Raw genomic sequence first — 25,016 nt, forward strand, 5'->3', positions numbered from 1 at the left:
TAGGGCTGCGGTGAGAACCCATGAGTCACATCTATGCTCTAGGGACCCGTTATTAACTGCTTCCTATTCAGAAAGCTCCTTTTCATCTGCAATTTATTGAAAAATCGTTGGATGACTTTTTCTTTTACCAGTTTTCTTCTCCTACTTAGAACTTCCCCTAAAGAGTCAGAGTGTTAAAGCTTTTTACAGATATTTTTAAAATGAAGGCTTTGGAAAAAATACATGTTTTCTAACTTCAGCGCACGCACACGTTTGTGGAAGGTGCAGACACCTGTGCTACTGCTGTTCATGTAGCAGCCGCCCTGGCCGGCCCTCCCCGCCGCACAGCATAAGAGTGTCCTCATGGCCACCCCTCTGAGGTCTCTGTTTCCCTCTCGTTTTCTCTCATTTTTAGTCCCAACTACTATGGTTCATTAATTTAAAAATTTTGAGCCATAGACATTTTCCAGCTTTCTCGGAATTGTTAATTCCGTTAATACTGTTGATTCTTTGTCATTTCATTTGCACTCAAGTCAGCCAGTCTAGCTTGTTTATGGGCTTACTTAAAATAATAATAATAATAATTGAAACAAAACTCAAATCGCTTTAACTTTGAAGTTGTCAAAGAATAAATTCTTCCTCAGACTTCTGAGTGTGGTATCTCCCGTAGAATCTGATACCTAAGATCAATTGTGTAAAACAGTCATTTTTGTTGGTATGAGAATCGAGAAGTTGAAGGGGAGCATTAATTCTGAATTTGATGAGCATTCCTACTTATCCTCAGTCGGATTTGTTGAGAGCCCCAGGCTCTCCTGTTTCAGACGCCAGGTGCATCGTTCTTTGCCTACCGTAAACCACCGATATATTTTCTTTGATACCCCCTTAGTGTGAACATTGTTTTGAAGTCAACTGAGCTGGGAAAGTTGTCTAATACTTCAAAAAAGTGTATTGATTTTTGGGGGGATTTTATGAATGGCTTAGATCTTTATGGAGGCAATTTTACTTTTCACATGTATTAGCATACAGATACACACCTGCCCACAACAGCAGTCTAGGTATTCACTTGTTTTATTACTGACAGTTTTAAGTTTGATTTGGGGCTGGGTGGAAAGAATGGAAAAATGATCATTACCTATAAAACACCTCTTTTATTTCTTGATGAAAGAAAGATGTAGCCTATGAGTGTTATCTCCCTTTTATACTCGGTTCCTCCATTTTCCTGTGTATTTTTGAGGCACGTCTTCATGAAAGGACCCCTTTTTGAGTGACCTCTGTGTGTATTTTTATGATATAGTCAGGCTATGATCCTTCAGGACTTCTCAAAAAGCCCAACTCTTTGTGGAAAGTGGGGAAGAAGGACTACAGATTTGGACAGTGAAAAACTTAGTCTCAAATTTTGGGAAAGATGCATCTGTGCTTTTATTTCCTACGTCTGTCTTTGGGTTAAATGTAGAACAAGAAGAAAAAGGGTGCATTACTCACGGCTTAGGTGACCTGTCAGGGTATCTGTGACCTTCCGTGGGAAGCGTCCACCGTAAGCATCTGATGACATTGCAGCCGCGCACCTTCATCCAGGGCATCAACTTGGTAGTCACTCTCCTCTGGTCACTGCTGGTCAGTTGACAGTAAAGTGCAGTTTGAGGGGTGCAGTAGAGGCACTTACTGGCTATCACTGTCATATCCAAAGTTATGATATGATAGAGCCCAGAGATCCGGCTGGTATCTTTCTTTTGTAGCAGCATCAGAGAAACGTTATCCTCTGAGTTGGGGTAAGGGGTGCGGGGAGGAGAGAAAAGAAAAGAAAAGAAAGTTAAGGTGTTTATTCCTTATGAACTTGAAGAAAACAACAACAGCAACGATACCTTACAAACCCCTCCTTTCTGTACCGATTTTGAAACAGGACCAGCGAATGACATTTTCTTCCTCTTTTTTCCCTACACTTGGCTTTCTTATCTTAGGGCTTCCGAAGAGTTCCTGGAGCCAGGGAGGCTCACCATCTAGGCCTTGTTTGGGGATTCACGGTAGAGAAATCAAATAGAAAAGCCTTACATTCTAGTCCTACAGAAGGTTTCATAACTGACTTTCTCCAGAAAATGGAATCTTGGCAGGCTTAGAGTTTTTCACCATAACTTCTTTCGATAGGTTATAGGCGTGGGGACTGAGGGAAGGTCATTGGGGACCAGCTCTGCGAAGGGCCCAAACAGCTTGACTTCCTTCTTGCTGTGCCTTTAGGCCTATTTAAGAGCTCAGCGCCCAGTCCACCAGCCCGATGTCCATCGGAGATGGTTAGAGGCCCACCCAGATGTCAATACTGTGTGAACTAGTACAAAAGAGACACAAACAGATATAGCTCCTGACTTGTTCAGGAAGGACAGTAAAAAGAGGCACTGGATATTTATTTAGCTTATGACCAGTGTAGGGCTCGGGAGGCGCATTGCGTGTTTACTCTGTGGACGCACAAAAGAGCCCTTCTTGGAAACAGTCGGGGAATTCAAACAGGCAGGAATCCTCCAAGCTAGCAATGCTCAAGGCGGCATAAGGCTGTGTTTTAGTGTCAGCTACGGTCAGGAGCGTGTGTTGTGGCATCTGGAAGAGCAGTTAGGGCAGTTAGCTAATTGCATGCTTGAAAATGACAAGCCGCTTGAAAATCAAAAGTCTGACTCAAATCCAAAAAGAAATTGGTGTAGCTTTGAACTCCACAGTTGTTAGTTTGTACTGAATTTCAAGCACTTCCTATTAAACATGGAAAATCTGCTTTTTTTCCTATAACCTTATCCTGAGTATTTTGCTATTCTTAGCCCATGTTTTGAAGTGTTCTTGATTTAAAAGATGGAGAGAATGGGTTATATCAGTTATATTAATTCAATAAACAGCCTTGGTTTGCTGTGTAAATATTTTCCAACAGTACTCTGCAGTAGTGCTTGTGGTACATTCTGAGATTTCTCATCAGAGGCCGTAGGTCAAGAAATAGTCTATTGACAGCGATCTCTGAGGTTTTAGGAATTCTTAGCGCTTTACGACGGTCAACTTGGGGTATTTTCCCTACATTTCCTTTATACAAAAAAATCTGGAGAAATTTTCATAAACTTCCACAAGTGAAAAGATAAGACGTCCTGACTTAAAATGACCTCTCCTTAAAAAAATAAGTATTTAATTTCTTCTACGTGATGAGAAGAGAGAGTATCATTTCATTATGTACTAAATAGAAGGTCAAAAATCAGCTATATCACAAAGAACTCAGGTTGGTAAAAGAGGGCATTGTTCGTTTGAATCACTTGGGAGGCAAGCTTCTCTTTCTGTCATTTCCTTGGTTCAGGGTTGACCAGTGAGAGGTGGGAATGGAAAGCTGGGGTGTGGTCTTCAAGGAGACTTTTTCAGAGTCTGTGTAGATTTAGGGTTTGATGCTTGATTGATGGTGCATCTAAATAGGACACTTGAAATCAACCACTTGACTACCGAGTGTGGATTTAACGTTGCACGTGTGCTTTTCCTTACTGATTTTAGGAGGATAAATTGTTCAGATTATAGAGAAGACTTTCTGCTTCTTGATTCGAGTTGAACAATAGCCGAAATTCAGGGCTTTTGTACATTAGTCTGTTTGCTTTTTTTCCTAGGGTCTCTGTGCAAGTCAGCCACGCACCTGGGATCACATCTCTTCCGTGTTTCTTTCTAGATGAACTGGCTCTTGAACTTAGAAAGACTTTTGTTTCCTGGGGTGGAAGGCAGGGAGGGAAGGTAGACATGAGGATATGCCCAAAAGAGAGATGAACCAGCTGGAGATGACTGTAAGCCAACTTCATTTCAGAGAAGGAGCTAGAGGGGGCAGCGAGGAGGAATGCCCTAGGACACATAGCCCAGGGTTTCCCGACCTCGGCACTAGTGACATTTTGGACTGGATCATTCTTTATCGTTGGGTGTCCTTAGCAGCATCCTTGGCCTCTTCCTATTAGTACCAATAACCGCCCCCCCCCCCACCAGCTGCATCAACCAGAAGTGCCTCCAGACATGGCCAAGCGTCCCCTGGAGGGCAAGACCACCTGCAGTTGAGAACCACCAACAGAGCCTTTTAGAATCTCAGGACATAGGTGCACATGGCGTCATCAGTGGGAGCTACAATGTCTCATTCATTTCACTCAGGCACATCTTCCCACGTCAACCCAGCTGTGACAGTCGATAAGTCCTCTTTCTAATTCGATCTTATTTTTATCCTCAGTTGAGATGAAACTTTCTCTCTTAGGTTGTCTGGGCTGTGAGGTCACTAGGGTCCTAGATCTGCCCTCAGTTCCAGGTTGAAACTTCTGTCCTCACATCTACCTGTACCCTGTCTCAGGTTCCCTGGCTTCTACCCACAGCATTGCCTGGAGTCGACGGGTAGGCTGCTTTAAGTTGTTCTGGTTCAAAGGCTTCCTTTTTTTTTTTCTTTTTTTCATTTTGTGTTGTTTTAAACCATAGTTTTTCCAAGCATCTCAGCTGTTTCACTCTCTGGTTCTGTATCTGGCCCTCTCCTCAACTGTTAGCCTCTGCGGGTGGAACAGAGCTCATGTCACACATACCAGGTCTCATTTTCTCAAAATGATCCATTAGCACGAACCCCAGCCACCCAATAATCAGTCACTTTTTGGTTCCTTCAACGCCAGGCAAACCTCCTTTCCATCCATGTATGATTTTATGGCCCAGGGCACAGGAGTCTGTAGGATGCCTTGCAAATCATACTTTTCAAAATCATTCTTTTCTCCATTCTGTAACCTGGGATTCCAACTCCAAATAAACTGCTTCTTTTCTTTTTTTTTTTCCATTTTAAGGCTGCGGGTGGGTAAAGGGGTGGGTCAAGAACAGGGGTGAGGGGTTGGTCTCTTCATACTGCAGTTTTATGACTATTGCCTCCAGTATCAAATGTGATCAAGATGTCTGTGTGTACAGACAGCTGAATGAATGGGAGCCACGTGACAGTAGCGTATGACCACCAAGCACTGGTATTTCTAAGAAGAATAACTGCTAAGTCCTTGGCTGCGTGTGCTCTTTCCTCAGCCGAGGTCGTAAACCAGCAGCGTCACCTCAGACATGTGTGTGTATTGCTTCTCTCTCAAGCAGGTTCAGCAAGGAGTAGATAAAAGCAAACTATACACGCAAGGGGCCAGAGGCAAAGAGAACGAGGGACTGAAGATAGCGAGGAGATAATGCATGTTATATAAGAAATACCTGCCAATTTCTCTGCAAGTGGGGGTGGATTAAACGCTGTTTTGAAGGAAAGGAGACATGTATTTTGATATATAATAAAAGTTGGTTTTTCTGTCATTGGTAAAGTGTCATAACACACACACACACACACACACACACACACACACACACTCTCTCTCTCTCTCTCTCTCTCTCTTATTCTTCCCATTAAGGTACACCCAGAGTGATTTAAAACATAACTGGTAAGACTAACCAAAGAGGAAAGCCAAGATGGGAGATTTATGTTTTCAGTACATTTTTAAAGGTGGTTCTGTTTAGTCTTCTACAGGTTCTGAAATCCTAGTCTAGTGAAAATACAGATGGTTTCTAGATTTTAATGTGATCTTCTTTTTTTCTTTAAGCTTGAAGAAGAATTCCAAAGAGAGGCCAACATATCCAGAGCTTATGGTGAGTATTGTTAGTGGTGTAAATGTGTCCAGACTAATAGCGAGTACAGGGAAAATGACTGACACCTAAATTATAATCAAACAGCTGTATTGGAAGTGCTGATTCACTGAGACATTGGTAACTGAGGTTAAACTAAGAAAAAAAGAGCTGAGGCTTTCGTGTGCCCTATACTCATCCTTAGTATAACCGGGCTGTGTCACCAGTCTTAGCAATTTTTTACATGATAATAAAACCTATCATCGTATAGACCAAATTATGTCTGTGAAATTTATATTTTCAAATTTTAAAGACATTAGGAGTCACCAAGGAACACAAATAGAAGGAAACCATAATTTAAAGGATTTCAATAATGAGAGAAACTTAAGTGCTACATGATTGATCAGTTTTTGATAAAACATTTAGGATTCGTTGGATGAAGCTCTTTTTGGTGGGAGTTTAGGGAGGAAAGAATCACTTTGTTTTCTCCTGGTTTCACTTTAGTGGAAAAAAGAAAGACAAAGCCTTATTAATTTGAATTATCCTACCTCAGCCTTCACAGTTTATTATTTGCGCTATCCGTAAAAAAGGTGAAGATAAGACCTCAGGGTTGTTGTTTTTAAATAGTTTCTTTTAAATCATGGAGACTGCAATTCTAAGCTAGTTACAGATGATTCTTAAATAGACATAGTAGGGACCTATACTTGGCAATTCTTATCTACGAGTATGTTGAATGCGGGAGAGACATTTTTTTTTTGAAATATAAAATTCAGACTATTTACTGATTTGTGTTAATCCCTCCCTCGATGTGCTTCAATTATTAAGGTTTTAATTTTAGCAAGGAAAGGAAGAATTCTGTTTGTGCACAACTGCAAAAGACATAAGAGCAAACCTTGGCACCATTTCTAACTGGAGCGTAGTTATTCAGCAGGTGTTAAATGCTTGCTCCCATCCCATCCCACCCACAAGCAGCGCTCAGTCTTCAGGACCAACTCCGGGCAGGTGACAGAAGTACAGGTTCCTGATATCTCTTAACAAACGGGGTGGTGAAGTGGCTCCAGCCTGGAGAAGTATAGCTTGTTACCTACTTGTGTGTCTTCTTTGGAAGAATGTCTAGTCACGTCCTCTGTCTGTTTTTAACTTGGATATTTTGGGTTTTCTGCTATTGAGTTGTATGATTTTTTTTTTTTTTTTTTTTTGGCTGCACCATGCAGCATGCATACCAGGATCTTAGTTCTCTGACCAGGGATGGAACCCGCACCCCCTGCAGTGGAAGTGGGGAGTCTTAACCACTGGACCACCAGGGAAGTCCCCCCCTTTTTTTTTTGAGTCCCTTATATATTTTGGATAATAACCCCTTATCAGAGATATGGTTTGCAAATATTTTCTCCCATTCCACAGACTGCCTTTTCATTCGGTTGTTGCTTTGCCGTGCAGAAGCGTTTTAGTTTGATGTAGTCCCACTTGTTGATTTTTTCCAACAAGTACATGGAAAGGTATCACTAGTCATCAGGGAAATACACATCAAAACCGCAGTCAGATATCACCTCACACCTGTTAGAGTGGTGTGAAAGATAAGAGGTGAACACTGGTGAAGATGCAGAGAAAAGGGAGTCCTTGTACGAGATTGGTGGGAACGTAAACTGGTAGAGCCAGTATAGAAAACAGTTACGGAGGTTCCTCACAAAATTAAAGACAGAACTATCTTCTGATTAACAACCCCACTGTGGGCATACATCTGAAGGAAATGGAATCACCATCTTGAGGAGATATCTGCACCCCCATGGTCATTGCAGCAGTATTTATAACAGCCAAGACGTGGAAACAATCTAAGTGCCCAATGATGGATGAACAGATAAAGATAAATATATATATATATATACACACACACACAATGGAATATTATTCAAGCATTAAAAAAGGAAATCCTGCCATTTACGACAACATGGGTGAAGCCTGAGGACATTATTCTAAGTGAAATAAGTCAGACAGAAAAAAACAAATACTGTATGATCTAACTTAAATGTGGAATCTTAAAAAAACTGAACTTAAAGAAACAGAGTAGATTGGTGGTTGCCAGGGGTGGGTGGGTTGGGGGACTGGATAAAGGTGGTTAAAGAATACAGACTTCTATTTACAAGATGAATAAGTTCTGGGGGTAGAATATATAGCATGGGGACTAGAGTTGACAACAATGTATTACATATATTCGAAAGTTGCCAGGGAAGTAGAAAGCATATCTGGTTAGTCACAGCTTATCACGTGGATTTTTAGTTCTGTTGGTTAAGCGTGGATTTAAGTCTGAACCATGCATCAACTGTGTGACTGTGAAAGAGTTCTGGGAAGAGTCTGACGAGAGACAAGGCATCCTTCTTGGGCTTCTTTGTCCTCTTTAAAAAGGCAGCCCCTGGGACTCAGCATTCAACTAAGCTTTATTCAACTAATACCCGCAATTGAGGCAGAAAAGGAGATGAGTAATGCTTGAAAAAATCTTAGCATACTGCCTGTTTGGGTTAAATATTTCCTCTCTGATTATGTTTATAATAGCCAGTCAGGGGCCTTTTCAACCCTGGCTACTCTGGTATTCTTCTGCAACCCCCAGAGTATTTTAAAATTAATGTCACATAAAGGGCAATAGGCATAGAGCGATTCCTGTGGGGTCCTATGGAGCCTGTACTCCTATTGTAAAGTTGCCTTGTTCGTCAGTCTTTTTCGATACAAGAATATTTTCTGTATATGTCTGGTGATTTAAAATGCATGACATTTTTTTCCCCCTTCCAAGTGACTTATCAGAGGTTTCAATGGAACACCCTTGAGAAAAAATGCTGAGTCCTAGCTTAATATCCATTGGTAGCTGATGCTGAATTCTACTTTTCCAATTTATTCTAACACTATGGTCTATTATGGTCTACATACTAATGTTGTAAGATCGTGTGGGTCTCCCCACCCCTCCAGCCTTTTATGGCATTCATCTTTGTGGTCCTGGAAACGGACTTGCCTTTTAAGGCCATAACTACTCCTTGCTTTTCTGTGGAATTGAGGTTTTTCAATGGAAAATCTGAGTCCAAACTCTTTGACTGTAGCTTTGGGAAAACACATGCTGAGAGGATATTGTTTAGGTTGTGGGAGTTGGTGAAGAGGTAGAAAGGAAAAAAAACCTCCTTTTTTCCAGGTGAAGAACAGTATAATTAAGGCCCCAACCCAGGCATGTGCCTCTTATAGAAATTCCATATATTTTGCCCTGTTTGGCTTGAGGAGTGGACATGCTTTAAGATCATTTCATTTGCTTATTCTCTCAAATGTCCATGGGGGACATGACTCGGTAGGAACTGTTCTTCTGGGGTAGGGGACCAGCCAGTGTTTTTGTCAAGGATTAGACAGTAAATATTTTAGGCTTTGTGGGCTGTCACAACAACTTGACTCTGCTGTTTCAGTGTGAGAGCCGCCATATTCAATAGGTAAACAAAAGGGTGTGGCTGCGTTCCAATAAAACTTTATTTCAGAAATAGGCAGTGAGCCAGACGTGGCCGCTGGTCCATCAATTGCTGACCCCTGTCCTAGATGATAACCACGAGAAATGAAAACCAGGTGACTGCCCAGTGAGGTGATTACGTTCCCTGAATGTCCCGGGAAGTCCTAGACTGAATCACAGTGTTAAACGGGGATGACCGAACACAGAGAAAACCACTGTCTTGAGGGATGAGGTGTCTGCAGGGGGTCTGGAGACTCTTGGTGATGGCAGCGATGCTCCGGCAGTACGTTCAAGTCCTCCCTTCCTGTACCTGGCCCCTCTTTGGAGAACCTCAGCCTGGGCCTATCGTCTGGGGATGATTCCGTGGTGCCCCTTCGCTGTCTCCTGGTTGCTGTCCTTGCTATTCTTAGCTGATTGCTTATAGAAGGGACTGGTTCCCTCCCAGCCTTTTACAGCCTCAAAACCCACACAAGAAGACGAGCCACACTTTCCATTTTCGCAGGCCCGCCTGCTTTCCCCTGCCCCTGCCCTCTGGTTCTCACAGCATTTTCCCAGCCTGAGAATAAACTGAAAGATGCCTGAGGATTTTTTGTTTTTTAAGGCTCCAGGTCAGGTTATTGAATTCAATCACAGACCCGAGCTACGTACACTGAGCTAAGAACCACCAGCAGAACCAGAGGTAGGACAGGACTGGCAGGCATTGAAAGCAGTCGCTGAGACAATCCAAGGCTTGACGTGTCCTGTTTTGATAGTAAAAAGCTTTAAAGGACATAAAATGACATAAAATGATCATAAAGTGTCAAGATGATGTGGGAAAGCTAATAAGCATGATGGTAACACTTGGTAAGTGTGCTGTGTAAGCGGTTAGTAATCAAAAGTAATGCTTCTATTTATTTATCCAAGGAGCTCAAGAGGAAGGGCCCAGCACCTAGAGCTTCAGTTAATCCCATGGATATGAAACTCTGGAGCAGCACCCAACCTGTATCTTCAGATGGGCAAAGGCAGAAAACCTTTTTTTTTTTTTTTCAGTCATGATACTTAATGGTGACCACCTACCTTCTTTGGGGCTTTATTTCTTTGTTCCTTTCCCATTTGCATTGTTTTCTAAAACTTCCACGGGTGGGCATTCAGTTTCCCACAGGGCTGACTCATCCAGCCCTCTGCTGTCAGGTTTAAAACAAATATAATTAGAAAACCTACAGCTAGGCAACGTGAAAGTTGTAAACTAAAATCCTCAAAGTCAGGGGAAGCCGAGTGAGTCATCTACATGTCTGCGTGCAAAAACACTCATATTTAGCTGTTCAACTAGTCCTTGAGAACAATGCCCCCAGACAATCAGGGAGAGGGCCCTCCTAGCTCGGGGGCATGTGGCACTAGGTGCTACCTGAAGGAACTGTCCTTTTTGGTTTGTTCGGTTTGTTCTGTCTCCACTGGGAGAACTGTGGATCATGAGCTGATGTGTCTACTTCTAACTAGAGGTGTAAGGTTCCAGTGTGACGGCCAGGCACTTCCTGTAACAAAATTGAGCAATTTGGGGAGGACTGCCCTGCTGCAGAGCAAATGGCTTCTTTTCCTTCAGAATTGTTTTGAAACGTGTGGCTTCCTGTATTGGACTGTGCTTATTTCCCCAGCAAAGAACAAGACTTGGTGTAAAGTTTACTTAATCGGAGCTGCATGAATAGAGACCATTTTTTGCTTTTCAGTTTTTCAATTCCAAGTTGCATTTTCTCTGCTCATACCTCGAGTTGGGCAGGCTACATTATTTTCCAAATGGATCAAATCATCATGGAGAGACATATGTATCACTTGTAGATGTGGCTTAAAAAGCAGCATTGTTAACTGTCTCAGTCCAAACCACCTCTCCTGGTATTTTAAAAATTGGTTTCTCACTCTGCCACCCATTTCTTGAGAACTGAATGTACATAAGCCTCTGAAATTTCTAATTATTTTACTACTGTATCTGTCTAGAAATTACTTCGTAAGGGACAGGGTTATTTGTAAATCGGAGCCTTGGACCATCTTTGCTATTCCTTGTATTTTACCAGGAATGGATGTGTATAGCTAGTTACATGTGTATATTTTAAAGCAGTGGATACACTGTCATGGAAATATATACCAAAATGGGAGGAGCAGCAGCTAAGCAATATCTTTAAAAAGTTTGCACAGGGGAGGGTGGGATGAACTGGGAGATTCGGTTTGACATAAATACACTACCATGTGTAAAATACACAGCTAGTGGGAAGCTGCTGTAGAGCACAGCGAGCTCAGCTTGGTGCTCTGTGATGCCCTAGAAGGGTGGGATTGGGAGGGGGGAGGTCCAAGAGGGAGGGGATATATGTATACATAGAGCTGATTCACTTCACTGTACAGCAGAAACTAACACAACATTGTAAAGCAATTATACTCCAATTAAAAAAAGAAAGTTTGCATCACTAAATGTGTACTTGGTTTGGGAGGGGGTAGGAAGAGTCCAGTTTAGCCCTGATAGGGGTACTTAATTTGTTGACTAGCCAGATCTGTTAACTTGGTAATCTCATGCATTGTCAGTGACAGATATTAATATCAGGTATTTTTCTTTTCTCTACCAGCAACATCCATTTTTCACCCTACACGAATCCAAAGCGACAGATGTGGCATCTTTTGTAAAATCGATTCTTGGAGACTAAAAACAACGGACTCCATCAGTTGACCCTCCTGTGGACTGGTGGGTTTAACGGGGTGAAGCAAGTTCACTAAAGCGCCAACAGAAACTCATCTTTGAGATAATTTAATCCTGCCTCTCAGAAGGTTTTTTTCTCCCCATTTCTTTTTTTTTTTTTCCCCTCCAAAGGGGGCCTTGGAATCTATAGTATAGAATGAACTGTCTAGATGGAAGAAATATGATAAAGGCTTAGGACTTAAAAAAGGTGATTAAATATTTAATGATGTATCATATGAGTCCTTAGGCTTTTCAGACTTCTCTTGTTCTTTACAAAATGAATGCATTGGCCCTGGTAAAAAGGTGCTACAGTGGTGATGAAATTGTAAGTAGATCTGTGGTTTGTCCCACTTATTATTTTAATATTTATGTTTAAGCGCTTGGTTGAAAAGATTCCATTTTATGCAAGGAGGGAGAGACAAAAGACAAGATTGGGTTGGCAGTACTTATAGGCTTTTTCATTTTTTAAGTTCAGTCGTGTCTGTGGTCCAGAAGAAGTTATTTAATGTGCATCTTTAAGAGTATTATAAAAGTATCCACCAGGAGCTCTTGTGAAGTATCTGTCCCAGCTGTTGTGGCTGCTGCCGTGTTCCTAAATTTCTGCTCCATCCTGGGGAATAACCACATTTTCTGGTGAAGTGGCAAGGTATCCTGGTCATACTCTTTTCCCAACTTTGGAAAACATAAAATCACTTTTATCACAGCTCAAAGAGTCACAGATTTGGTTCTCTTGACATTTGTGTTACACTATTAATGGAATGTGACTTGTGATGTGATTTTCTATCATCTGTCTATCCTTCTACACGTGCGCGCGCATGTGTACGTTTGTATTTGATGTCACAAATTCTGCCAAATGGCTCTTATAAATAATGTCTAATATCTATAAATACCATCTAAGGAGGACGTTTGTCAGTCCTAAGGGGAAATACGTCATACCACACAGAGAATCAGTGCCTTCCTCTGCTTTTCCCCCTCCTACGATGTATAAGCCCCAAGGATTGCCTTTGTTGTTACTGTACTCTTGCTTTTTTTTTTTTGGTTTTGTTTTCTGTTCAGTGAAGAAGCCTTACTATAAATGCAAGGGCTGCAGTAGAAGAAAATTAAAGGCAGTGAGTCGTTCTCTGATAAGGTGAGAAGATAATGGGAAGGGCTGAATGAATTCCTGGAAGTAGAGGCCACATTTCCACAGGCCGAGTTCAAGGCACGTCCTTCTTCAGCAGTGGATCGCTCCACGGTGGGAGGCCAGCTCCATGGTGGATTCCTAACAGGCGGACGAGGCAACAAAAGCTCTTTCTCATGGCCAGATACACCCACGGGTTCTCTGATCTGGGGCTTGAGGTTCCTCAAAGGTCCAAGAGTGAAGTGGTCCACAGGGAAAATACGACTGAGAACCACCAGGAAAACACTGTGTTAATACAAAGCCACTCTTGCAGCACAAGGGCAGAGAACTTTTATTAAAAGAAAAAAGAACACACTCTGTTGTTCCTTTCTTTGCCTCAAGTTCACAAATATGGAGAGAAGACTGCTCCCTTGAATACTCCGCTTTTTCCCCTTTTAGATTGTGAGGGGCAATCATATCTTTTTCTCTCTTTGCATGTTTCCCTTGTTCTTGGCATCCAGCTCATGCCCAGAGAGGGTATGGCTCGTCCATACACTTCTTCATCTTCAGTTCCAAGACATACCTGTTTGATAAACATCAAGTTCATCTGCTTTGATGCTACCCCGGTCTTCATCTTTCTCCAGCCAGAAAAAAGGGTATTATCCCAGTTATTATTGCCATTCACTTTCCTACCCTTCTTTCTAAATCTGGAAGTTTCTCTCTTTGAGACCCAGAGAAAAACATCAAAACTGTATTCATTCATCTTCTGAGAAAAGAAAGTAGCAGAAAAATATCTGAGGCCATTTCATGACAGTTTTTGGTGAAATGTGTAAAGCAGGACATCTATCTGGTCTGGGTCAGATTACTCTTACCTCTCGTTCAGTGTGATTTCTACTTTGAAATTTTCTTAACTAACTGTGTGTCTCATGTGTACCCATCTCCAGTCTGTGAGCCCGGGGCCTGGAATCACAAAACAAGTACACCCGGGGAGAGGAGTTAGTCAACGGTTCTCAACCCTGGTGCACACTGGCATCACTGGGAGCTTGTGAACACTGTTAATGCCAAGGCCCCAGAGAGTCTCACTTAACTGGTCAGGGTAGGACCTGGGAGCAGGCAGTTTTCACAGGCCACTACTGTGATTCTGATGTGCAGCAGGGTTGACAGCATGGTCTACTACCCCCTAGGGAGAGAGACGGAATACTGATTTGAAATTTGGGATACCTTTTCCCCATAGAAACGATGTTCTACATGGTGATTAGGTATCTTACATACTAAAGTAGAATGGCCTGATAGCCTTACAAGTCTAAAGTTTAGAATTTTTTTAAGAACTGTGTTATAAGTTCTAAACAACTAATTTTAAAATAAATATAGAGATGCATAAACTATATTTAGGTTGATGTAAGTTGGGAGTCTCCTGTACATACGTGTGTGTGTGTGTGTGTGTGTGTGTGTGTGTGTGTGTGTGTGTGTAGAGAGAGAGAGAAGAAATCCCTGTCCAGGGATGATACTCAAAATATTTCATGTGCTACCAGCATGGACCATCTGAATATTAGCCTTGCCTATAATTATCAGTGTATCAGAAAGTCAATATATCTCTATAAAAGAGATCATGCTCTTCTTTCCACAAATGTATTTGATTTGGTGTGATATAATTACCCACATTATATATTGTCTTTATGTTGATAAAAATATCCATTTCTCTATATGTTGTTGGCTTCAGAGGTATGCCAGAAAAGTAATGTGAATGACTTTTAGGACAATTGCCGTTTACGTGTGTGTATCAGTAAGGATTGCCCTTCAGAGGAAACACTTTCAGGATTCTTTATGTGAATAATGCTACTAAATATCTTGGCCACTTCTCTTTCAGAAAAGGCTTCAGAATCCACTTCCTCCCCCATACGTGTTACATGTAGAATCATCATTTTATAATTATTCCTTAGTTGTTTGTTTGTTTTTACAAAAATCCTTACCAGGTATTTTCCTCTTTGTTTTACCCACCTTGTGTATCAGACTTAGCACCAAGCTGTGCTTGGCAACTTCTAGAAGTCAAATTTGCCCTCAGAGCTGGAGTTTCATCATTGACAACTTTTAAATGTCCTTTTAGAAGACCATGCATTGGCTCTGAAGATAATTTCAAATGTAGATTTCTCGAAAAAGCACGTGCTCGTTTTTAAGCAAAGTCAACCTCCCCGGAGTAAGTGTAGAGCCTCCCCAGTGGTGACTAAAGGAGAAGGAAATCACACAGATGTGTGTACTTCATGATAAAATATCAGAGAGCCCCCAGTTTCCCAGCTGGCAACTTCTATCAGCCCCAATGTGGAAGAACCGTCCGTTCTTCTAGTGTCTGTGTTTGGTCACACTCATGTAATCAGAACAAATTGGTTACATACGCCGCTTCTCTCGTGCTTACACAGTCTGAGATGGAAAATGAGTATGTGTGTGTACAGCTCAGAACTGTCTGTCTTTTACCGTGCTTGTATATCCTCCAAGCCTAACCCAAAAATGTATGTGCCGGAGATTCCCAAACATCCTCTGTTCAGGGTGCCATTGATTGTCTTAGTAACTTTTTCCACGGTGCCCTAGGCCAAAAGAAATACTTAATAGTTCCATTTATTAAGTCGTTAGGTCCACAAAACTTTTTTTGTCTTCATGTTGAAACAGTTTATTAAACTAGCAAGGAGAAGTCGGTAATTGAAATGACAATAAACAGTACCATTTACAGGAGCATCAAAAACCTCAAAATGCTTAGGGACAGATTTAGCAAAATAGACACAACACCTGAACAGTGAAAACTATACAATGTTTCAGAGAGAAATGAAGGAGACCTGAATAAATGGAACGAAATATTATGTTCCTGCGTTGGAAGATATTGTTTTCATATCAGTTCTTTCCAAATTGATTTATAGAATCAATGCACTCTCAATAAAAATTCCAGCAGGTTTTAAAAATATATAAATTGACAAGTTGATTCTAAAATTTATATAGAAGCACAAAAGATCTTAATAGCTCAAACAGTTCTGAAGTAAAAGAGCGGAGTTGGAGGACTTACACAGTTGTCCCTGGTACCCTTAGGGGACTGGTTCCAGGACACCCCATGGGTACCAAAATCCATGGATGCTCAAGTCCGTTTTATAAAATGGTATAATATTTGCGTATAACCTGTGCACATCCTTCCATACGAGGTCTACACAACTTAATTGTAGTAGTTTGCAGGATGTCCTACAGATGCCGCTGTGGTTCCCTTGAAAAGTTATGATATCTTGTGTCCCTAGGAGTTTTCTGTGGAGTCTCAGGGTGTCTCAGCACACAGTTTGGGAACCACAGGTGTATGTTTTTTTTTGCTCTGTCTACAGTTCGTGACCCTGAAAACGCAACTCTTGGTTACTGAGTCCTCTGTGCGACTTCACTGTTGTGTCTCATTACTGTTGCCGCTTGCCTCTCATTGATTAGGTTTTTAATTGAGGCCCTACCCTTCTTTGCTGTTCGTCAGCCCTGCGACCCTGATGTCACGGTCTAGAAAGTGAAACATTCCTTTGCCCCAGCATTGGAGGAGGTCAGCCTTGAGGCTAAAGAGGCACTGTTTTCTGCTAATGCAGTTGATTTAGTGTCTTTGAAACAGAATCACAAAGGAGGCAGAGTGGGGCGAATGTTTTTGCAGTTTAACTCTAAAAATGCTTTTGTTGACCAAGAGGCTTCACCAGCTCTGCTCAGGGAAACTGCTGTTTCTCTCAAAGGTGTCGAACAAAACACTTTATCTTTGGCCTGAAAGTGCAGTGGATACCTACTTCTTGATTTCCCAACCCCAATGCTTTTTTAGCTATGTAACGCCCTCTGACCTCGAAGGAGGATTCTTATTTTCATAAAATTCATTGGAGCTGGTGGTCAGATCTAGTAAAATGAATTAAACCTCTACTGTGCTGGGGATTTTGCCTTCTTAATGTCTATCTATGATTTAAAGGGAGATTTCCTAGCTTAAAGGAATCTTCCATTTTTATTAGCAAGTAAAAGGTGCAGTTTTCAATCCAACCCCTGATGATTTACATATTCAGATGGGAAAATGCCAGAGTAAAATCTAGGAAGAGGAAGTTACCAAACCTGATAGAATAGACAAAAGGTATTTTACTGTAGAAGGTCCATGTTCCTCTTATCTGGGTGTGTGTGTGTGTGTGTGTGTGTGTGTGTGTGTGTGTGTGTGTGTGTGTGTGTGTGTGTGTGTGTGTGTGTGTTTGTGTGTGTAGCACTGTTTAATGTGCTAAGGATACTCTTTGGTTTTCTTTGGCTTTAAGTGGGGTACTCTGGATTGCTTTGAGACTCTGTTGAAAGCTAGGACCTTTTCCCTAGGAAAATGTACACTGTACATAGTTTTGCAAACATTTTTCGTTGTGGGAGAGGGGAGTAGAGTACAATCCCATATGATCAATAACTTCTGGCTCTGTAGAATGTGGACTTTGACACCCCAGACCAGGGGTTGGCAAACTTTTTCTGTATAAAGGGCCAGATAGTAAATATTTCTGGATTTGTGTGCCATGCAGTCTCTGTTGCAACGATTCAAGTCTGCTGTCAGAGAGTGAAAGCATCCATAAACAATATGTAAATGGATGAGCACAGTGCTGTGTTCCAATAAAACTTTATTTACAAAATCAGGCAATGGGCCAGGCCATGGTTTTCCATAACCTGTTCTAGACCATCAAATACAAAACTGCAATTGATTAATTCTACGTATAGAGTTCTTCCATTTAGTATTTAGCTCAACTGCTGTTGAGGCAGATTAGGAAGGTGGACATAGGAAAATGAATTCTGAAAAGATGGGGACTGTTCAATCCCATGAAAATTGCCTCTTAATTTCCTCAGGTAAGTATTCTGCTCTGGAAGCCAATGGGACAATTTTCTTCAGATTAAGTTGAGTATCCACCTTTTGCATTTCTATGCAATAACTTACTTCGTAACATGGAAATAAAGGCACACTTCTCCCAGACATTCACTGCATTCTTGTCTCTTAGCTTTGCATTTTGTTTCTCTTTGTGGTGTGATTCATGTGCAAGGAGAATCATGAACCCAGACACAAATCATCCGGTTTTCCTTCTTCCTGAATTGCATCAGGATTTGAGAAGCTGGGAGGCCACTTTAACCTCAGAAGTAGAAGGTAGATAGAATTCTTAAAATCTTCCAATTCATCCACCTCATCTGTTCGGCTGTCTTTAAAGAGAGTGATAAAGAATAGTTTGGGGTCAAAATACTTGTTCTCAGGTAGACTTAGCGCTATAGGAGACGCAGACCTACCCCTTGAGTGCTGTCCCTGGGCTTGGAGAGAGGAGACCGCTTTACCTTCCTCCTTTTTCAAGGGGTCTATGCTGGATGCCTCCTTTCTGATGTGACTGTCTTGGGTTGCCAGCCTTGCTTGAATCTCTGGGCTCCACAGCCCTCGGTGAAAGCTCTGTTTTCTCCATGGGACTGTAACAACTGTATAATTTGCTTTGCTTCTGTCAGTAATTATCCTCTTTGCTGTACAGAATGCTATACAAATAACAGTCTGCCAGTTACCTAAGCTGTCTCTATTTTCTTCTTCCAGGACAACACATCTTCCTTAAAGCTACAGTCTCTTTACTATTCAGGAACTTTTTTTTTTTTTCCTGCTACACCATCGGGCAAACATAAAGTACAGTTAAAATGATACCCAGAAACTCCTCATGGGAGCATATTTAAGTATTTGCTCTGGCAATTTACCTAAAAGAATGTTTTCTCTTCACCTAGGGAAATAAAACCTGAATTCCTGAGCCTTCAAAGTGAAACTATCCTTCTGGGGGAAGCATATTGCCACCAAATACATCACTCACCACCTGTTCCTGGTTTCTGCAAAGAAGATGTGTCATTTTTCTGAGGTTTAGAGAGTCTGTGTTTACAGCTCTACAAATATCATTCTACCATTGCAGGTTTTCTAATGGAGCCATTTGGAATCAAGACTTCACCTGGGGTTTATTCTTTTCAGTTCCTGACCCAAACTCCTATTGCAAGCGACATTTCTCTAAAAGCCTTTTTTGTATCTGAGGGAAGAGAACTGAGGGAAGAGAACTGGGCCTCAGAAAAAACATAAAGCAAGGTCAAGGACTTTGTGATAGGGATTCTTTTCTTTAAAAAGAAGCCGATAGCACCTCATAACACAAACATGTGTTAACAGAATTTAAAAATATCCAGCCTTGTTCCCTTGGACTGTCAGTATCTTGACATCACTTTTGTCATTTGAACTAGGATATCAAGCCCTTCATTCTTGGGAGTTTACAGTTAGATTTTGGGAGATTTGCATTGTATTTCTTTCTTACAGTTGTCAGTATGGACATATGTCTCTGTGGACACTTAATCCTGACACACGTGAGTTTTGCCCAGGTTACACTTTTGCATTTCTGGGTTTCAAGGTCTCTTTCGAGGAATGAGGCTAATGCTCTTATGACTTGGAGACTGAGTTCAGGGAAAGCACGGGGCAGTGTAGGCACTTACTTGTGTCTTAATATAGGAAAAAACAAAACAAAACAGAACTTCCTAAGTAAACCCCAGGGTTTGTGGCTTTGGCCAGGCCATCAGGGTCTTTTCTGTTTTTCTTGAGTGCATTTGCTTGCTATTCCTCTGCCGGTTACAGATGAACTGGGTTGACTTAACACTTCTGTGGAAAGCAAGTGATCCAACCATTTTTATATATCAAAAGTCAGAATCAGCAGTTTTGCATTGGTCTTGCCTACGTGGACTCTATTGTTCTCAGATCGTGAAATGGTGAGGGACAGCTAAGAGAACTTGTAGCAAAGCTCTCATTCACAATATTAAGATCTTATAATAAAACTTCCATTTGGCCTTTAAAGAAGAGCAGCTGGGTTGGCTACGTCTTCCTCCAAAGTCACATTCTACTGTAGCCAGGAATGAACAATTAGCATCATTTGGTCACTACCAGTGTTTGTGTTGGAGCCTGCAAGCTATTTCAATAGAGCAAGTCAAGCCACTGCCCTAGGGGATTGTCATCGGACTTCGTAGTTTCAGGCTAAACAGTGATGTGAAATTGTGCTTGGGGCCTCGAAGAAAAGATAAATGCAAAGGGCTGGCACCCCATGGAAGAGCAAGCTGATAAGAGAAGCAGACAGATATATCCCTTAATTTATTTTCAGTAATACTATAAAGATGATCTCCTATGGGAAAATCTATCAAAAAGCCAAGCCTTTATTATTATTTTTTTTCTTCAAAATATTGAACTATAAGAGGATTCAGAAAGTGGCATAGATTTGGATATCAGAGAATTTTCTCTTGTTTCCCTAGTGTTACTGATTCTACAGAGACCATTTAAACTGATGGCGCCCAGAAAAGAAGGTACATGATTAGAGGGGTGATAAAGCATTTTGAGAGTATGCAACCCATCTATCGGCTGCCTGCTGGGTAAAGAAAAATGAACACAAAACCAAGCCTCCTAACGTTTAGTTCCGGGGGCAAACATTTTTAAGAAAGGTGGACACCAAAGGTTATCTGATGAGCATACTTTTTTCACAATGCAGAGAACTGTGAATGTTCATAGAAATACACTACAGGTCTTCACCAGAAGAGCTAGAATTTATAATTAAAAAAAAAAAAAAGCTAGTTTGAATTTTCAGAAGCAGTGTCGAAGAAGTGGTTGTTCTATTTTCTTTTCTTCTGATCTCAAGTGGCCTACTGTATGTTCAATTCTCGGGGAGGTAAGAGTTAAGGGCACAGAAGTTGTTTCCAGACTATATTCACTGGTGCTTCTGGGGGGGGAGGGGTCTCGTCGAAGGGGGGAGGGAAGAGAGTGTGATAAAGGTCAACCTTGCCTATCTGAAACCCCTGTCAAACTCCAATCAAAATATTTGGCTAACAATATTGTTCCCTTTAACTGGAAGTCTCTGTGGCTATTAAAGCCTTGGGAACCTAGGATGAAATGACCCATCGAGGACCACAAATAGCCCAAGAACCTGGGAGCTGTGTCTTCAACAATATCTGTGCGTCCCTGATGTTTGCTGTCTGGAGTATGCTAACAGGACTTGGAAGCAGAAGGGCAAGAGAGGGTCATGTATGTTCATTTTCAAGCATGAATCATTTGAAAGAAAGCGTAGACATTGACCTGTGACGGCCGTGCCTACAGATCCTTAAGTTGGTTACTACTGTAAAGTGGCTGAGGGTAACCTGATCTCAGTGACAAGGAAGTGTTGTCACTGGGATGTTGATGGGCAGTGGAATTTCTAAATATCTACATTTGCAGAGGCGGGAACTGTCATTTTTGTTCATTGACACACAGGAAAAAAATGAAGCTCTTTGGACAGTGTTAGCACGGAGAAGGGTGAGTTCTGAGGCTCAAGCTGAAGGTCACCGCTGCTGGGTTTTACAAAGGCTGCAGGTGGAGAACAGGAGTGGGTCCCAGGGTGGCCCGTGGGAGCTGGAAACTGAGACAGTGTATCTGTCGTGGATGGAACGCAAGGGAACATTCAGACATCAAACGGATCGTATCAGGTGCCTTCTGCACACTCATCAAAAATCTGCGGTGAATTTTGACAGTGGTACCTTTGCCATCAAACCAAATTTAACAGCTGGGGTTCCAAAGCAGCCATTTCAGAACAACTATTTGTGTCAAAAAGTTACATGTGGCAACAATTTGTCGCGTTCGCAGCCAATCTGTGTGCGAAAGCCACCCATGGAGGCTTGATTAAGAAAATTCAGACAATTTATCCGTCACCTTATCCATGTGTTTGTTTTATTCTCTAGTCTCAAATTTATTTTCTGAGTGGAGTGATTTTTCTCTATGAACTGGAATGATGAAGTGATGTTTTAATAAAATAGGTATTTTTAGAGGAAAAATGTTTCCCTTCTGTAATTAACTTCCACAATTGGGACATATTTCCTACACTACGGAATCATCACGTGGGGTCATTTAAAGCTGAAAGAGGGGTTGGGGTATATCAATAGTTCAAATTGTTTATTTAAATACATGAACATTTTTCTATATATTTTGTGAAAATATTGATGAGATGCTAGATATATACCTACTATATGGAACTGAACTTTACAAGAACTTTAGTTTGATAAATGGGGTTCCCCAGATTCCTTTGTGCCTCAGTTTTACTGCTGAAAATGCTGCTTTCATTTATTAATCTGGTCTTTGTATGGAAAAAAAAAACCCCACCTTTTCTTACCCTGTGTGAATTTTATGAGAGGCCTTTTTTATTTGTATGTATGATCGATTGTTTTCCTGTGTTGCACCCCAACTTTGGTTTTAAGCCATGTTTATTGTAAAGACAGCTGTTGGGCAAGTGGAAACATGCCTGGTCTTTACAATCCCTTGATGCTAGAAGGAAGTAATTCTAGATGCGGATTATTAGGAGGCCCTGCTATCTCTTCCTGGAACCTGATATATTCTGAAAGGAGATCGGAGAGGTTTCGAAACCCGTCTCTGGCTCTGTGTCTCTGGAGAGTGTGAAATAGAAGCCTGACTCCCATTTTGTGGATTCCCTCATCTTTCCTGCCATGTAGAGCACACTGCTACCTTTCCTGGTGAAACTCATCTCTTCTTTGTGGATTGCCGTATCTTTTCTTTATGGCTGAGGTGGGCTGGGCTGTGAAGTATGCAATTCATTGTAAGTTTATCCAGTAAAGACCTCTGAAGACTGTGGGTAGAATGTTTCCATGCCTTTGAGGTGCATGTTACATCTATGTTTTGGCCTTGGGGACTTTTTGCTTGTGAGCTGAAGAAGGAAAGAAGAACTTGGGGGTCTATCCTTAACTCTGTGTGTGTTTTTCTACATGGAAATGTGTGCGGCAGCTCCCTTAAGGGGACAACCTTCCTAACCATTGTATAGGGAAAGGGGAATTATGAATATCAATCGATAGCTTCCAGCCAAAGCTTCAGTATTGTATTTAAAAATACCTGTTTTGAGGGGACGTGTACCTTTTGTTGTCTTTCCCGTGTTAGCTTTGGCGGGGGTGGGACAGGCATTTTCATTTTAGCTTAGCTTTCCTGTTACCCAGGCTGTGTGCACTGCTGTTGCTGTTTTCATTTAAACTACCGCTTATTGTAATTGGTGATGTTACCTCAAAATCTCGAAACCAAGGAAATACTGGGCTGGCCAAAAGGTTTGTTCCTGGAAGCTAATGCGCAGGACCTGAGGTAGATGCAAGTATTAGCGTTGACGTAGGTTAAGTTTTAATAGAGTTACCAGAAATATCCTGGATTGAGGGATAAAGTGGCTTTAAAGAGGTCACGGTTGTTTTTAATATTGGGAGAAGCCACCTGTCCTAGGTCCTTATTCTTGAGAAATTCATCTTTTCATGTAAATACCATTGGTGGGCATACTTCATAGCCTGGATGGTTGGCCCCTAGCAGTCAGTAAACAAGGAGTTATAATAATTGCCAAAGGTGGGAGTAATTTTCTCTGACATAGGTCATTCAGTGGTGAAATTTCCAATCAGACTATCATGCACAAAGCATAACTTTATAATCCCCCCCACCCTTTCTGATCTGAGAGCACAGGAAACGAAGAACAAGGTTCTGATGTGCCGCGGAACAGTTCTTTGAATCTGTGTTTTTGACGAAGGAAATGGCTGAGGTGTCGAACCATGTGATTATTACGTGGCTTGTACGGCAACCGCTCTGGCCTCCCTCCCACCACCTCAAGGAAACTGAGAATTTTCAAAGGAAAATGAAATCAGGAGATTAGGTCACACTTGGACTCCTCTGTGGATGAAGAGCTGACACTGATTTCCTATCTCAGGATAGTCTTCGGTTTCCTACTGCTGCTGAGAACGGGCTGCAGACACTGTATCTGGTCTCCGGATGTTTGTGCTCGTGTGTGTAAGGCTTCACTCCAGGGGTGTTGTTTTCCATGTCGGGTCAATCTATGAACTGACTCGATAACGTGATGAAGATGGAGAAGATAGTGACAATGTCAAATGACAGCCCGCCACCTCTTTCCGTCAAAGTGCTTGCCCTGTGTTCATGGCTAGGACAAAGAACTAAGTCTGCAGGAGCCAGGTGTCCTCAAAAGAAAGGGTGTGTTGATCTCACAGGAAAATGTACAACCAATAAAAGACATTTCAAAAAGGGCAGTGAATCTATATTAATTGGGTTGTTTGTGGAAATCCTTTGTTCCAGAAATGCTGCTTTTATGTGTAAATGCCCTGCAGGTAAAAGCTTTGCTGGAACTCTATATTCTCTTGTTCTCTCATCCATACTGCCCCACTTCCAAAACATATGGAACAAAACATAACAAAACAACAGCATCACAGTCTTGAAGACTCATTAGAAAGCCATTTCATCTGCAGGGAACTTCAGACTCGATATTCCTAGGTTAGAAGTGAAGGCCATTATTTCATTATTAAAATCAGATGGCTTGTGGTGGGGATGAGTCCAGATGGCTGAAATGAAAAGATGAAGACCCAGACTTTCTGGCTTCCATGTGTTCCTGACACTGAACAATGGTGAACAATAGCCCATCTAGTTATTTGAGTTTTTCCTGGTCCTATACGTAATGCATGTAATATTAGGAATTTTGTCTTACACCTCTGGGTAGTGCCGCTGCCTGTAATGTAGATGTTCTGGGAAAGAACATGTTATTACATTACAGGTAAACAGGGATGGGTCTGCAGAGTTCTCTGATTTCTCCTGTAAACCGAGTGGCTAGACCTAATTGACTTGTATCCACATTACTCCAGTTTAGAGAAGAATTGCTAGATCTTAATGTTAACAGTTTGAGCGGATCACCAATTGCATCCGGAGGCACACACTCACCTCTCTCTTGCTTGTTGCTTAAACAAGTTGGCGTTGCTGAATCAGGAGTTGACTCTTTTAGAAGTCCCTAGGATTTCACCTCAGATTTACATCCCTTCTACAGGCTGCTGGAATACCAAGTGGAGGGCTCACCTTACTTCTGCCGACATCATTCAAATGACTTTCCAATGACAACACACTCTCTTGTGCTGATTTTGAAGGCCTTCTCCCCCTGGAGTGTATTTAGATTGCTGCAGTCCATCATCTTTCTTAGGTGATGGGCCTTCCTTGGCTTTAGGAATTTTAAGTTCCTCTAAGGGGTGGAGGTGTGTGAAGGGGAACAGCATGAACACACACAAGATTCTCAGGCATCATATATGAAAGTTATTTTACCCATTTCTCCATTTTCCACAGGAATTTA

The 25,016-nt window shown here is 41.6% G+C and overlaps 1 protein-coding gene across 2 annotated transcripts in view; it reads left to right on the forward strand.

The window, feature by feature from the left end:
* MAP2K6 (mitogen-activated protein kinase kinase 6) overlaps window positions 1–23,923 on the forward strand; it is a 134,494-nt gene extending 110,571 nt beyond the window's left edge. The window contains exons 11-13 of one of the 2 annotated variants that reach the window (XM_027080514.1): window positions 5,559–5,604; window positions 11,641–11,756; window positions 18,601–23,923. In XM_027080514.1, the coding sequence (XP_026936315.1) occupies window positions 5,559–5,604; window positions 11,641–11,718 (124 nt within the window). In that variant the 3' untranslated portion in view covers window positions 11,719–11,756; window positions 18,601–23,923. Of the gene's footprint in view, window positions 1–5,558; window positions 5,605–11,640; window positions 11,757–12,806; window positions 14,553–18,600 lie in introns of those variants that run through there. The other variant, XM_027080513.1, reaches the window with a different exon arrangement.
* The last annotated feature ends 1,093 nt before the right edge of the window (window positions 23,924–25,016 follow it).

This window comes from Aethalodelphis obliquidens, unplaced genomic scaffold, assembly GCF_003676395.1.
Source record: "Aethalodelphis obliquidens isolate GAN/ISIS:26980383/991018 unplaced genomic scaffold, ASM367639v1 scaffold44, whole genome shotgun sequence".
Lineage (NCBI taxonomy): Eukaryota > Metazoa > Chordata > Mammalia > Artiodactyla > Delphinidae > Aethalodelphis > Aethalodelphis obliquidens.